At 64.3% G+C, this 14780-nt stretch overlaps 1 protein-coding gene and 1 long non-coding RNA gene across 4 annotated transcripts; both read left to right on the top strand.

The window, feature by feature from the left end:
* LOC115643969 lies at positions 1-1067 on the top strand. 3 transcript variants are annotated; one of them, XR_003998408.1, is made up of 3 exons: positions 1-53; positions 534-714; positions 806-1067. It is a non-coding gene; the product is annotated as an uncharacterized LOC115643969 (long non-coding RNA). The 3 variants fall into 3 exon arrangements; XR_003998409.1 differs by having other exon boundaries at positions 531-714; XR_003998407.1 differs by having other exon boundaries at positions 7-714.
* Positions 1068-3900: 2833 nt separating this feature from the next.
* On the top strand, positions 3901-11379 carry ZBTB22 (zinc finger and BTB domain containing 22). Its single transcript, XM_030548024.1, has 2 exons — positions 3901-4002; positions 8063-11379. Exon 2 carries the CDS (start codon positions 8082-8084, stop codon positions 9606-9608), a length of 1527 nt encoding a protein of 508 aa, XP_030403884.1. The 5' UTR covers positions 3901-4002; positions 8063-8081; the 3' UTR covers positions 9609-11379.
* The last annotated feature ends 3401 nt before the right edge of the window (positions 11380-14780 follow it).

Here is a 14780-nt window from a genome sequence, read left to right as displayed (position 1 = left end):
GCTGGGCCCCCAGCCTGCAAGAGGGGACGCCAGGAGCTGCCCTGTGGCAACAGGTGGGGGCAAAGGGAGACACGCCAGGCCAGGCAGTGTGTGAGGTAGGGGGAGCTCTGTGACAGGTGAGGAGACAGCAAGGGAGAAGGCACTGGACCCTGCACATCAAGGAGGGGATACTGGGTTAGAGCTGACACTGGGTCCCTCTCTTGTCCTATTCCTGACTGGGAACCACAGCAGTGGGTGGAGGGGTGTCTTTGCATGGGGGGCCTTGGTGGGGCAGTTACTGTCACGGTGTGGTGGCCACTCCAGCCCTTCCATGTCTGGCCATCCCCAGCGGGTGAAGGGGGCTGGGAGTAGAGCCTGTTCCAAGGGGCCCATGGGTCCAGGAACCATCTTCCCTCTTGGATTGCCAGAGGGAGGGTGGGCGGGGTGCATTGCGGGAGAAGGGGAACCTGCCCCTGGTGTGATGGGCTGACTCCAGGTGCCACCTCATGCTGTCCCCTCCCCCATGACCCCATCTCTCCCGCTCTTGCCAGCAGCTGCCTCGAGGTTCACAGCATCGGCTCAGAGGATGAGGACTTGGAGCTGCCGCTGGATGGCTTGCTGCCCCACAGCCCCCTCCCTGACTCCACCCGTGCCGATTCGCCCTTCCAGAGCTTGGTCAGCAGCTCCCAGGGCAGCCCCCAGCTGTGCCAGCGCCTCTTGCCCAAGGCCTGCAAGGTGAGGGGCTGGCTGAGGGGGGGGTGAGTGGGGATGCCAGTTTGGGTGAGAGGTGGCCTGACCATCTGTCCCTGCCCTGCTCTCTCCCCAGACCAGCGTGGCGACCCAGTGTGACCCGGAGGAGATCATCGTTCTGTCGGACTCGGATTAGACCCCCTGCCTGCCCAGGGGGGCTGGAGACTCTGGGGGTCAGGGAGGGTGACAGGGTTTGTTTGTGGCTGGTTATGGGGTGGGGTTAAGGGGGTGGAGCAGAGCCCTCCACATCTCCTAGGCTGCCCCTCCCTCTTTGTACAAAGAAATGGTTAAAAAACAAAAAAAAACCCCTAAAAATAAAATCTTTTTCTTACTCAGCAGCTGCTGGTTCTAGGCTGTGACTGAGCTGGGGGTGGGGGCGGTAAAGGGACATGGGGGGGAGAGGTCGGGGACAGGTGCCTCTGGGGGGGAGGGCCTGGGCTGTGACTGAGCTGCAGGGGTGCTAAGGGGGAGAGGCCTGGGGAGCAGGAGGCTCTGTGGGGGGAGGGTCTGGGCTGTGACTGAGTTGGGGGGGTGCTAAGGGGTAAAGGTCCTGGGGGGAGGGTCTGGGCTGTGACTGAGTTGGGGGGGTGCTAAGGGGTAAAGGTCCTGGGGGGAGGGTCTGGGCCGTGACTGAGTTGGGGGGGCGCTAAGGGGTAAAGGACCTGGGGGGAGGGTCTGTGCTGTGACTGAGTTGGGGGGGCGCTAAGGGGTAAAGGGCCTGGGGAGAGGGTCTGGGCTGTGACTGAGTTGGGGGGGTGCTAAGGGGTAAAGGTCCTGGGGGGAGGGTCTGGGCTGTGACTGAGTTGGGGGGGCGCTAAGGGGTAAAGGTCCTGGGGGGAGGGGGGCTGGCCCGTGACTGAGTTGGGGGGGCGCTAAGGGGTAAAGGTCCTGGGGGGAGGGGGGCTGGCCCGTGACTGAGTTGGGGGGGCGCTAAGGGGTAAAGGTCCTGGGGGGAGGGGGGCTGGCCCGTGACTGAGTTGGGGGGGCGCTAAGGGGTAAAGGTCCTGGGGGGAGGGGGGCTGGCCTGTGACTGAGTGGGGGGGCGCTAAGGGGTAAAGGTCCTGGGGGGAGGGGGGCTGGCCCATGACTGAGTTGGGGGGGGCGCTAAGGGGTAAATGTCCTTGGGGGAGGGGGGCTGGCCCGTGACTGAGTTGGGGGGGGCGCTAAGGGGTAAAGGTCCTGGGGGGAGGGGGGCTGGCCCGTGACTGAGTTGGGGGGGCGCTAAGGGGTAAAGGTCCTGGGGGGAGGGGGGCTGGCCCGTGACTGAGTTGGGGGGGCGCTAAGGGGTAAAGGTCCTGGGGGGAGGGGGGCTGGCCCGTGACTGAGTTGGGGGGGCACTAAGGGGTAAAGGTCCTGGGGGGCGGGGGGCTGGCCCGTGACTGAGTTGGGGGGGCGCTAAGGGGTAAAGGTCCTGGGGGGAGGGTCTGGGCTGTGACTGAGCTGGGGGGGCGCTAAGGGGTAAAGGTCCTGGGGGGAGGGGGGCTGGCCCGTGACTGAGCTGGGGGGCACTAAGGGGTAAAGGTCCTGGGGGGAGGGGGGCTGGGCTGTGACTGAGTTGGGGGGGCGCTAAGGGGTAAAGGTCCTGGGGGGAGGGTCTGGGCTGTGACTGAGCTGGGGGGGCGCTAAGGGGTAAAGGGCCTGGGGGGCGGGTAGCTCTGTGGGGGGAGGGTCTGGGCTGTGACTGAGTTGGGGGGGGCGCCAAGGGGTAAAGGACCTGGGGGGAGGGTCTGGGCTATGACTGAGTTGGGGGGGCGCTAAGGGGGAGAGGCCTGGGGAGCAGGAGGCTCTGTGGGGGGAGGGTCTGGGCTGTGACTGAGTTGGGGGGGTGCTAAGGGGTAAAGGTCCTGGGGGGAGGGTCTGGGCTGTGACTGAGCTGGGGGGGCGCTAAGGGGTAAAGGTCCTGGGGGGAGGGGGGCTGGCCCGTGACTGAGTTGGGGGGGCGCTAAGGGGTAAAGGTCCTGGGGGGAGGGGGGCTGGCCCGTGACTGAGTTGGGGGGGCGCTAAGGGGTAAAGGTCCTGGGGGGAGGGTCTGGGCTGTGACTGAGCTGGGGGGGCGCTAAGGGGTAAAGGGCCTGGGGGGCGGGTAGCTCTGTGGGGGGAGGGTCTGGGCTGTGACTGAGTTGGGGGGGCGCCAAGGGGTAAAGGACCTGGGGGGAGGGTCTGGGCTGTGACTGAGTTGGGGGGGCGCTAAGGGGGAGAGGCCTGGGGAGCAGGAGGCTCTGTGGGGGGAGGGTCTGGGCTGTGACTGAGTTGGGGGGGCGCTAAGGGGTAAAGGTCCTGGGGGGAGGGTCTGAGCTGTGACTGAGTTGGGGGGGGCGCCAAGGGGTAAAGGTCCTGGGGGGAGGGGGGCTGGCCCGTGACTGAGTTGGGGGGGCGCCAAGGGGTAAAGGGCCTGGGGGGAGGGTCTGGGCTGTGACTGAGCTGGGGGGGCGCTAAGGGGTAAAGGTCCTGGGGGGAGGGGGGCTGGCCCGTGACTGAGTTGGGGGGGCGCTAAGGGGTAAAGGTCCTGGGGGGAGGGGGGCTGGCCCGTGACTGAGTTGGGGGGGGCGCCAAGGGGTAAAGGTCCTGGGGGGAGGGTCTGGGCTGTGACTGAGTTGGGGGGGCGCTAAGGGGTAAAGGTCCTGGGGGGAGGGTCTGGGCTGTGACTGAGTTGGGGGGGGCGCCAAGGGGTAAAGGTCCTGGGGGGAGGGTCTGGGCTGTGACTGAGTTGGGGGGGGCGCTAAGGGGTAAAGGTCCTGGGGGGAGGGGGGCTGGCCCGTGACTGAGCTGGGGGGGCGCTAAGGGGTAAAGGGCCTGGGGGGCGGGTAGCTCTGTGGGGGGAGGGGGCACAGCTGACTGCGGTGGGGCGGGGTTAGCTGCAGAGGCCCCGCCCCCTGCCGGCCCTGTCTGTCACGGAGGGGGGAGTTAAAGGGCAGGGGGCGCTGTCGGAGGCCGCTTTCTCCCGGGAAGGAACAGAGCCTGCGCAGCGATTATTCCTTTAAGGCCCGGCATTTAAAGGCAAAATTGCGGTGTCGGTCGACGTTGGCGAAGCGGCGGCTGAGCCTGCCCCTTTAAGAGGACGGAGTTAGTGGACGCCACACTCTGCGCGCGGGGTGGGTTGGGCTGCGTTAAAGGGGAGGGCCGGGTGTGGGTGGATCGTGCCCCCATGGCAGCCTGAGGGCGACGGCGCTTGCCCCTTTAAGCCAGGCAGGGGCGGGGCCGGGGGCTAGTGGGAGGAGGGTGAGGAACAAGATGGTGGCGGCGGCCTGAGAGCCCCGGAGCGCGAGCGGGCGGGTGAGCGGGCCCGGGGGGTGCGGGGGGGGGACATGAGGGGGGAGGGGCCCGAGGGGTCTGTGGGGGAAGGGACAGGGGGATCTGGGGGTGACATGGGGGGAGGGGTCTGGGGGAGCGGGGGGGGGTGACATGAGGGGGGAAGGGCCCGAGGGGTCTGTGGGGGAAGGGGCAGGGGGATCTGGGGGTGACATGGGGGGAGGGGTCTGGGGGAGCGGGGGGGTTGACATGAGGGGGGAAGGGCCCGAGGGGTCTGTGGGGGAAGGGGCAGGGGGATCTGGGGGTGACATGGGGGGAGGGGTCTGGGGGAGCGGGGGGGTTGACATGAGGGGGGAAGGGCCCGAGGGGTCTGTGGGGGAAGGGGTGGGGGGATCTGGGGGTGACATGGGGGGAGGGGTCTGGGGGAGCGGGGGGGTTGACATGAGGGGGGAAGGGCCCGAGGGGTCTGTGGGGGAAGGGGTGGGGGGATCTGGGGGTGACATGGGGGGAGGGGTCTGGGGAGCGGGGGGGTGACATGAGGGGGGAAGGGCCCGAGGGGTCTGTGGGGGAAGGGACAGGGGGATCTGGGGGTGACGGGGGGAGGGGCCTGGGGGAACGGGGGGGTGACATGAGGGGGGAAGGGCCCGAGGGGTCTGTGGGGGAAGGGGTGGGGGGATCTGGGGGTGACATGGGGGGAGGGGTCTGGGGAGCGGGGGGGTGACATGAGGGGGGAGGGGCCCGAGGGGTCTGTGGGGGAAGGGGCAGGGGGATCTGGGGGTGACATGGGGGGAGGGGTCTGGGGGAGCGGGGGGGTTGACATGAGGGGGGAAGGGCCCGAGGGGTCTGTGGGGGAAGGGGCAGGGGGATCTGGGGGTGACATGGGGGGAGGGGTCTGGGGGAGCGGGGGGGTTGACATGAGGGGGGAAGGGCCCGAGGGGTCTGTGGGGGAAGGGGTGGGGGGATCTGGGGGTGACATGGGGGGAGGGGTCTGGGGGAGCGGGGGGGTTGACATGAGGGGGGAAGGGCCCGAGGGGTCTGTGGGGGAAGGGGTGGGGGGATCTGGGGGTGACATGGGGGGAGGGGTCTGGGGAGCGGGGGGGTGACATGAGGGGGGAAGGGCCCGAGGGGTCTGTGGGGGAAGGGACAGGGGGATCTGGGGGTGACGGGGGGAGGGGCCTGGGGGAACGGGGGGGTGACATGAGGGGGGAAGGGCCCGAGGGGTCTGTGGGGGAAGGGGCAGGGGGATCTGGAGGGGACATGTGGGGAGGGGTCTGGGGGAGCGGGGGGGTTGACATGAGGGGGGAAGGGCCCGAGGGGTCTGTGGGGGAAGGGGCAGGGGGATCTGGGGGGGACATGGGGGGAGGGGTCTGGGGAGCGGGGGGGTTGACATGAGGGGGGAAGGGCCCGAGGGGTCTGTGGGGGAAGGGGCGGGGGGATCTGGGGGTGACATGGGGGGAGGGGTCTGGGGAGCGGGGGGGTGACATGAGGGGGGAAGGGCCCGAGGGGTCTGTGGGGGAAGGGACGGGGGGATCTGGGGGTGACATGGGGGGAGGGGCCTGGGGGAGCGGGGGGGTGACATGAGGGGGGAAGGGCCCGAGGGGTCTGTGGGGGAAGGGGCAGGGGGATCTGGGGGTGACATGGGGGGAGGGGTCTGGGGGAGCGGGGGGGGTGACATGAGGGGGGAAGGGCCCGAGGGGTCTGTGGGGGAAGGGACAGGGGGATCTGGGGGTGACATGGGGGGAGGGGCCTGGGGGAGCGGGGGGATGACATGAGGGGGGAAGGGCCCGAGGGGTCTGTGGGGGAAGGGGCAGGGGGATCTGGGGGGGACATGTGGGGGAGAGGTCTGAGGGGAGCGGGGGAATGACATGAGGGGGGAAGGGCCCGAGGGGTCTGGGTGGTGGGGCAGGGGGGTTTGAGGGGTTGACATGAGGGGGGAGGGCCCAAGGGGTCTGTGGGTGGAGGGGCAGGGGGATCGGGCGGGGTGATGTGGGGGGAAGGGCCCGAGGGGCCTGTGGGCAGAGGATCTGGGGGAGGGTGACATGAGGAGGGAGGGGCCTGAGGGGTCTATGGACAAAGGGGTGGAGGGATTTGAGGCAGTGACATGAGGGGGGAGGGGGTCCAAGGGGTCTGTGGGCAGAGGGCCTGGGGATTGGGGCACTGTGCGGGAGGCTAGTTGCCTTTGAGGTTGCAGGGGGCTAGGGGCAGGGTAGGAGATGGAAGGAGGGCTGGGGTGGACATGACATGAGGGACACTGGGCGGCTGGGAAGTGAGCTGTGAGGGGTCTGTTGGGGAGGAGGCAGACCCTGAACTGGGGGGAAGCTGCTCTGTGCGGGTTGAGATGTGCTGTGTGAAGTTTTCAGAAGGGAAGTACAAGGTCGGAGGTTGTGATCAGGTGGTGCCTGAGAGTTGGGGGGTTGGGAGAGGTTATGACCTGAGCGGTGGGGGGTGTCAGGGGCAGTTATAAGTTGAGGGCTTCGGGAGCCAGGCAGGGGCTCAGGGATTACTTTATGATAAGGACATAAGAGCGACTGCACTGGGTCCGACCAATTACCCATCTAGCCTTCTGGCTGGTGCTGGTGTCCCAGAGGGAATGAACGGAAAGGGGCAGTTATCGAGTGATCCATCCCCTGTCGCCCACTCCCAGCTTATGCAATTTCTCCACCCCGTGCACTCTGCTGTACCCCCAGTCGCCTTTTTTTTCCAACAGTCCCAGTTGTTTTACTCTCTCCTCATATGGAAGCCGTTCCCCCTCTCTGATCATTTTTGTAGCCCTTCTTTGTACTTTTTGCAATTACAATATCTCTTGTTTGAGATGAGGCGACCAGATCTGCGTGCGCACCATGGATTTATAGAGAGGCAACATGACCTTTTCTGTCTGGTTATCTATGCCTTTCCTAACGGTTCCCAACATTCTTTACTGGTTTTGGCTGGCACTGCCCGTTGAGTGGATGTTTTCAGAGAACTATCCACAACTCCAAGATCTCTCTCTTGAGAGGTAACAGCTAATTTAGACCCCATCATTTTATATGTATAGTTGGGATGATGTTTTCCAACGTGCATTACTTCGCATTTATCAACATTGAATTTCACCTGCCATTTTGGTGCCCAGTCACCCAGTTTTGTGAGATCCCTTAGTAGCTTTGGACTTAACTATCTTGAGTAATTTTATATCATCTGCAGATTTGGCCCCCTCACTGTTCACCCTTTTCCTGAGGTTTGGGGCTGCAGGGATGTGGGGGGGTCATGGGCTGGGGCAGGGGCTGGTAGGGTTAGGCTGGGGGGGATAAGGAGAGGTATGGGTGGGAAGGGGAGCTGGGCATGGGTTAGTTATATAGTAGGAGCAGGGATGGGTGGGAGATTGCGGTTTTTGGTTGGAGGGTTATAATAGGGGCTAAGGGGAGGGTGTGGAGGAGAAGCTGCAGTTTGGCAATAAGGGAGGTAGTGCTGAGGGAAGTGGGGTGGATTGTGATGGGGAAGAGGGGGGCTGGAGGGGGCTCAGTGTGTGTGTGATGGGTGCCCCACACACCCCAGTCTCTCTGAGTGCCCTGGTTCTGCTCCTACAACCTGGAAACCCTGTCTCTTTGCCTGGGGCTCCCACTCCCTCACATTCCCAGACACACTTGTATTTCACTGTTCTTTTCAAACCCGCTGGACAGCCCAGACAGACCTCGGCCAAGTGCTGGGGGAGCTGCGGGTGGTGGTACTGTGGAGGAGTTGAGGGAAGGTCTTGTCTGAGGGGCGGATGCCAAGAGGGGCCAGTCTGGATTTGCAGGAGTTGGTTGGTCCGAGAGGCAGAGTTCATGGTGTTGTGTTTGGAATCGCTCTCCCCTGGGGAGTTGGGACTGAGGCACAATTGTCCCCTATGGTCCATTCCACAAAGGGTTAAATGTCTCAGTGAATCTCCTCAGATCCTGGGCCTGTCCTGCTCCCTGTGCTGTGGGGGGCGTCTGGGTCACAGGATCTGGGGCGGGGGCCCACAGACAGAAGACCCCCGCCCTGCCCCAGGGATCTTTGGAATGTAGCATTTGAGGAAGGATGGGGGATCTCTCAGCACACCACAGCTCTAATCCTCTGTCTCTCGCAGGCAGTGCATCCCCGGCACCATGGACCCAGCGTGCGGTGCCATTGTACACGTGGACTTCCCTGAGATCACCAGTGCCCTGCTGGAGAACCTGAACCAGCAGCGGGTGGAGGGCAAGCTGTGCGACATCTCCATCCACGTGCAGGGCCAGGTGTTCCGGGCCCACCGGGCCGTGCTGGCCGCCTCCTCGCCCTACTTCCACGACCAGGTGCTGCTGAAGAACATGACGTCCATCGTGCTGCCCAACGTCATGGACCCGGGCGCCTTTGAGATGGTGCTGGGCTCCGCGTATACCGGCAAGCTGAGCATGGCCTCAGACGAGATCGTCAACTTCCTCACCGTGGGCAGCGTGCTGCAGATGTGGCACATCGTGGACAAGTGCACGGAGCTGCTCAAGGAGGGGCGGGGCACCGCCGGCCCTTCGCCTTCCTCCTCCTTCCGTGCCCACTCCAGCCGCACCAGTGAGAACCAGTCACCCAGCAGCAGTAACTACTTCAGCCCCCGGGAGACGGGTGAGGGGCCGGAGCACGGGCCTGCCAAGTATGCACTTCGAGGGGCGGCAAGTGGCATAGAGCGGGATGGATCGGAGGGGCCCGATGAGGAGGTGATCTTCCAGGCCGAGAAGGGTCCCTCCCGCTGCCCTGAGCCCTTCTCCGGTAGCAGCAAGTTCATCCTGGAGACTGACGATGACGTGAGTGACAGCGGCGGGGATGGGGGCAGTGGTGGGGGCGGGGGGCGGCGCCCAGCCTACGTGCAGCCTAGCATCATGCCCCAGAAGCAGTGGGTGTACATCAAGAAGGAGCGGTCCCAGGAGGACTTGGTGCTGACATGCGAGGAGGACGAGGACCCGGTGGAGGTGGGGCCAGCCCCCGGTGAGCCCCCCCTCAGCATCAGTGATGTGCGTACGCTGACCGAGCCCTCCGGGGCCAAGCTGGAGGAGCAGGTCAACTTCTGCGAGTCCTCGGAGGACTTTCCCTCGCCCTACGAGGGGCTGGAGGAGGGGCCGGGTGGCGGCGGCAGCTTTGCTCAGCGCTCCCTCATGCCCATGGACATGCAGGGCAACCAGATCCTGGTCTTCCCCCCGCAGGCCCCCGTGGAGCACGGGGCTGTGCAGCTGGCAGCCGGCTCGGGCGATGGCAACAAGATCTTCATGTGTCACTGTGGCAAGGCCTTCTCCCACAAGAGCATGCGCGACCGGCATGTCAACATGCACCTCAACCTGCGCCCCTTCGACTGCCCCGTCTGTAACAAGAAGTTCAAGATGAAGCACCACCTGACGGAGCACATGAAGACACACACGGGCCTCAAGCCCTACGAGTGTGACGTCTGCGCCAAGAAGTTCATGTGGCGAGACAGCTTCATGCGCCACAAGGGGCACTGCGAGCGGCGCCACCGCCTGGCTGGGGCGGGCGGGGGACCCAAGAAGGAGCCCGTGGTGGCAGGGGGGGCAGGGGAGGGCGACTGGGCGGCGCTACGGGAGCCCCAGGCTGCCGGGAGGTCTCCGCGCAGTGAACTGGGCTTCAGCGGGGGGAGCGGGGCAAAGATGTGAAGTGGGGGAGCAGGTGGCAGATGGCCTCCCCTGCCATGCACATGGACACCCCCTCCTCCCTGACAGACCCTGGGGCACAGACATGCCCTCCCCCACACCCATCCCAGACGCACACACTCGCCAGTTACTGGATTCCCCACCTGGAGTGGCCTGCTCTTCCCAGGATGCTGTGGAGCAGGGACGGGGGAGCCGAGGAGCCAGGACACTCTGGGGGTGGGGTGAGACAGGACACAGTGATGACTGTACAGACTGAAGTCTCTGTCGGGGTCCCGGGTTGTGAATTCTGTGCCTCCCTCCCCTTCCTGGGCCAGGTGGGGGCTGGATTCCTAGGCCGTGGCATTGTGGGTCCATAACTGTGTACCCTGGGGGGGCCTGGACTCCTGGGTCCCTGAGGGACTCTTAACACTAACCCCCCCGCCCCTTGCTGGGTCGGGGGCACCTCCCTCGCCCATGATGGGCTAAGGAGACTGGGCGGGGGAGATGTTTGTGAGGTGTGATCCCTCTGTGCTGTGTGTAGCAGGCTGACCTGTGGGTCAGTGAGTCTGTCCTGTCCCTGTCTGTCTGTCTGTGATTCACTTTGGCTTTCTCGTACATGTAATGACTGATGCTGAGCTGGAACCTGCAGCCCCCCTGCTCTATCCCTTCTGGAGGATGGGGCAACCCCCACTCTCCCCTTAGACCACCCTCACCCCTCCTCCCTGGGCCAGTGCCCCCTGGACCCCAATTTATGGCCAGAGGGCTAGTGTGATCCTTGGAGGTACAGACAGGGCAGTTGTGGGCAGGATGTGATTTTACCTTGTACCTGGCCCTGGGGCAGCCGTCACTGGGCTCTAGTGCCCAGGACTGGGGCCGGCACTCCCGCACAGGTGGGGATATGTTGGAGAGGGGCTGGAGGAGAGCCCCGAGAATGCTGAAAGCTGCGGGGAACATGCCTTGCAGAGAGAGACTCAAGTTGCTTACGCAGAGATGGCGAAGGGGTGACTGGATCCCCACCTGGGAACAGAGCTGTGATGCAAGGGCCCTTTGACCCAGCAGCTGGAGGCTGGAGACCAGGGAGGGGAATAAGGCTGGGAGCAGCTGCCAAGCGGGGCACCTTCCGACCAGGATGGGATGGCTGAGAGAGCTGCTCCAGTGCCGGGTGGGTCGCTGGGCTGTGTTCTGCGAGGGGCAGGCGAGACCTGGCCTGGGGATCTATGAATATCCCCTCCTGGGGGCAGGGCCAGTGTCCCTTCACCCTATAGTAGGGGTGGGGTCCCCTGCGCCTCTGTCCTTTTTCCCGCCCCCAGTCCCTCTCTGGGACAGCACCCCCCTTCCCTCCCAACTGCCCTCAGGACAGCATCCTCTGCTCCCTTTCCTCCATCTCTCCCCTCCCTGGACAACACCCCTCCATATCCCCCCTTCAGGGACTGCTCCCCCTTCCTCCCTGGTACAACACCCTCCCCCCACTCCCTAAGCATAGAGCTAACCTGAATATAGGTACGACGCCCCCTTCCCTGCCAAGGGCTGGGAGTGAATGACCCCCGGCCCTACTGGGGGGGCATTCCAGTGGGAAGTGCAGGCCCCAGTGGTAGGAGCACCTGATGTTTGGGGTGTGATGTAGTAATCCCCCATTACAAACTGAACAGGGGCATGGGGATCCCTCTAATGCACAGCACCCCCACCCCAATGCTGGGCCAGTGGAGAAGTCACTGGATTGGGCCTTAGAACTCCTGGGTTCTCTGCCTGGTGCTAGGAGGAGCATGGGGGCTGGTGGGTTAGAGCAGGGGGGCTGGGAGCCAGGACTCCTGGGTTCTCTCCTGGCTCTGGGAAGGGGGTGGGGGCTGGTGGGTTAGAGCAGAGGGGAGGGGCTGGGAGCCAGGACTCCTGGGTTCTTTCCCCGGCTGTGGGAGGGGAGGGGCTGGGAGCCAGGCCTCTGGGTTCTTTCCCCGGCTGTGGGAGGGGAGGGGCTGGGAGCCAGGACTCCTGGGTTCTTTCCCCAGCTCTGGGAGCGGGGACTGGTGGGTTAGAGCAGAGGGGAAGGGCTGGGAGGCGGGACCCCTGGGTCCTGTCCTGTTTTGGGAGTAAGCCCTTCCCCCCCACTCCACCTCTGTGCCTGTTTTCCCCACTGCAGCCTGGGGGCGAGGAACTGGCTGCGGCGCTTCTGCTTCTGCTCAGAGTGGGGCTCCCCCATCCCCCTCAGTTCCTGTCTCCTTCAGGTCTTTTGTAACTTGATTCTTTGTTGGTTTTTTAATGTCTATAAATATTTATTGGTCTGTTTAGTGCCTGGCTCCTGCTTCTCATTGTGTGCTGTGCCCCCCAAATGGGCAGAGGGACCCTCAGGCAGTGCTCCTCCAGGAAAGCACCCCCCAAAATGGCATGAGGACTGCCCAGCGCCCGGCTTGCGAGGTGGGGCACAACCAGGTTCCCTCACAGCACACTGCCCTCTGGTGTTGGGCTGGGGAGACTGCGTATTTGCGCCCACAGCAGTACCTCCGGCCCACGAGGCTGGGGACAGTGGGTGCAATAGGGCCTCCCACCGCACAGCGGCCCCTAGCACCAGGCTGGGTTTTGAGGTGCCGCTCTGTTCCCATTGCTGGTTATATCACACACACACACCCCACCCTGTTACACAACCCCAACCGCATGCCTGATTCAGGGGCTGGGCATGGGGTTATGTAACCTGCTGTGGCGGGGGGCTGAGGAGGGGGCTAAAAGCAGCCCCATCTCTGCCTGGTGCCCATCCGCATGAGAAGAGTTAGGTCATACCCCAAACTCTCCATGCAAGAGTCTGCAGAGTGATGGAGCAGCTGGGGGCATGGAGAGAGGGAGTGATGGGGGGGTTCAGAGTCTGGGTGTCTTGGGATTTGGGGTGCACCTGGGAGCTGATCCTGATGGGCTGGGGGGACTGATGGGTGCAGGGACCTACAGGCTTGGCAGATTGTGCCTCAGGCTCTCTGGTCTTGGCAGCGTGGGGTGTGGGTGTCGGGGGGGGGTTCATCACCAGCCTGAATCTCTCCCTGCAGCTTCTGCCATAGTGCCCGTCATGATGCTGCTGCTCCTGGCTGCACTCCTGCACCTGGCCCTGGCCCTGGCCCTGACACGGGGGGTCTCTCCCCACACTGCAGAGGGTGGTAGAGGGAACATCCCCAAACCCCTTCCCCAATGCCTCAGAGGTGGAGATTGATCCTTGCACAAACCCCTGGGGGCAACAGCACCCCCAGTGTGATGGGGCCAATCCTAGGGGGGCTGTCCGCCCTGACTCCCCATCTGGTTCTGCAGGGAGACGCCTAAGTTCTGCGGGGAAGTCACCGAATGTTTCACCTTTGATCTCATCTGCAACAGCTCTGACTACGAGGTGAGGGTCAGTTGTGAGGGGAGGGAAAACCTGCTAAAATACCCCCTCCTGAGATGGCCAGTTCCCCCACCCTGGGGCTGGACTGGCGCTTGTGCCCCATAGCGGGAAAAGAATCCGCGTCTCATTTCCCACCCTCTGGAGCCAGCCAGTCCTCCTGAAGCTGGGAGGGAGGGGGTTGGAGGGATGGAGCAGGAAGCATGGGAAGGAATTGACCCCCACCATGCTCCTGTTGTTCCCTGCCCCCACTAGGCCCGGCTTTACCCCCCCCCCCCGGCCTGGGTCAGCACCCATGTGAACAACATACACAGTCGCCAAGACCACCAGCTTCTGGCTCCTCTTCCGCTACATCCAGGGCCGGAACCAGCTGGGTAAGGTGACCCCCATAACCCCTCTGCCCCCAGCCTCAGATCGCAACCCCTAGAGAGTCCACAGCTCCCGACCCCCACATGTAACCCCCCTCCTAGAACCCCTAGAGCACCCACAGCCCTGCTCCACCCATAGCCCTCATCTCCCTCCCAAGTCCCCCAAACCCCACAGCCTTCTCCCATGGGGTCCCTACAGGCCCCCCCCCATAGTGACTCCAAGAGCCCCCCCAACTCCATTGCTCCAGATAGCCCATAATCCATCCCTCAGAGACCTCATGACAACAAGAAACTTCCTCCAAGGTCCCCAGGGGCTAAGGGGAGGGACATAGGGGGTTGGGCCTCCCCCCCCCCCGATCCCTGGCGCTGTTTCATGTTTAATGAGCCCTGGTAGAACAGGGACAGAAGAAAAGAGGGGTCTCTACCCTCGCCAAGAGCTGGCTGCAGCGGAGGGGGGCTGGGGATTGGTTCTGGGGTGGGGGGAATGTGGATTCTGAGTAAACATGAGACGAACGCGGCAGGTGTGAGGGTCCCGATGACGTCACCAGTTCTGACCTGGGTGGACCAGGCTGCTGGGGAGACGCAGGAGTAGCCATCTCCTTCCTGCTGCTGGCAGCATGGCAGGGCGACCCCCCCCCCCCAGCCCACCGAGCTTGTGGTGAGTGATCCCCCACCAAACGCACCGAGTGACCCCACTGCCCAGATTGCTGCCCACTGACCCTGCTGTGACCCCCCCACCGAACCCACTGAGTGACCCCACTGCCCCCACATTGCTCCCCACTGACCCTGCTTTGACCCCCCACCTTGCTCCCCACTGACCCTGCTTTGACCTCCCCACCCCACCCCCACATTGCTCCCCACTGACCCTGCTGTGACCTCCCCACCCCCACCCCCACATTGCTCCCCACTGACCCTGCTGTGACCCCCCACCTTGCTCCCCACTGACCCTGCTTTGACCTCCCCACCCCCACCCCCACATTGCTCCCCACTGACCCTGCTGTGACCCGTTCCCCCCCCCACACACACACACCCCCATGCCTGGTTGGGGCTGACACCCTCCCTCTGTGTCTGGCCCAGGTTTTCATCGAGTGGTTCCCTGCTCTGCCCACCTACGTTCACTCCTTTGGGCGGGTGGCTCACGGACTCCAATCGAGGGACCCACAGCTGGGCCCTTGACACCTCTCTAGGGTGGGACGCCCGGCACTTTGACCGCTCCTAGCACTACTCTGCCAGCTACAACAGGTCGGGGGAGACCTGTCTGCTGCCTCCCTGGGGTGCTGGGGCAGAGCAGGGGCCAGTGTTCCTTGGGGCGCAGCAGCAGGGAAAATTGCAAGGGAGCAACTCAGTAGGGGGTGCTGAGCTGTGGGGAGTGGGAGGCTGGGCAATTGGCCCCAAACCTGGGGCCTTTGCGAAGGGGTGGGCGGTTGGTGGGGTGACCAGAAGTTCCAATTTCATAGGGACAGTCCTGATATTTGG

Source organism: Gopherus evgoodei, unplaced genomic scaffold, assembly GCF_007399415.2.
Source record: "Gopherus evgoodei ecotype Sinaloan lineage unplaced genomic scaffold, rGopEvg1_v1.p scaffold_80_arrow_ctg1, whole genome shotgun sequence".
Taxonomy (NCBI): Eukaryota; Metazoa; Chordata; order Testudines; family Testudinidae; genus Gopherus; species Gopherus evgoodei.
This window is presented reverse-complemented; position numbering and strand designations above follow the sequence as displayed.

Excerpts from the sequence above, each read along its gene's own strand:
- ZBTB22 (XM_030548024.1), top strand. The coding sequence starts at position 8,082 with ATGGACCCAGCGTGCGGTGCCATTGTACACGTGGACTTCCCTGAGATC.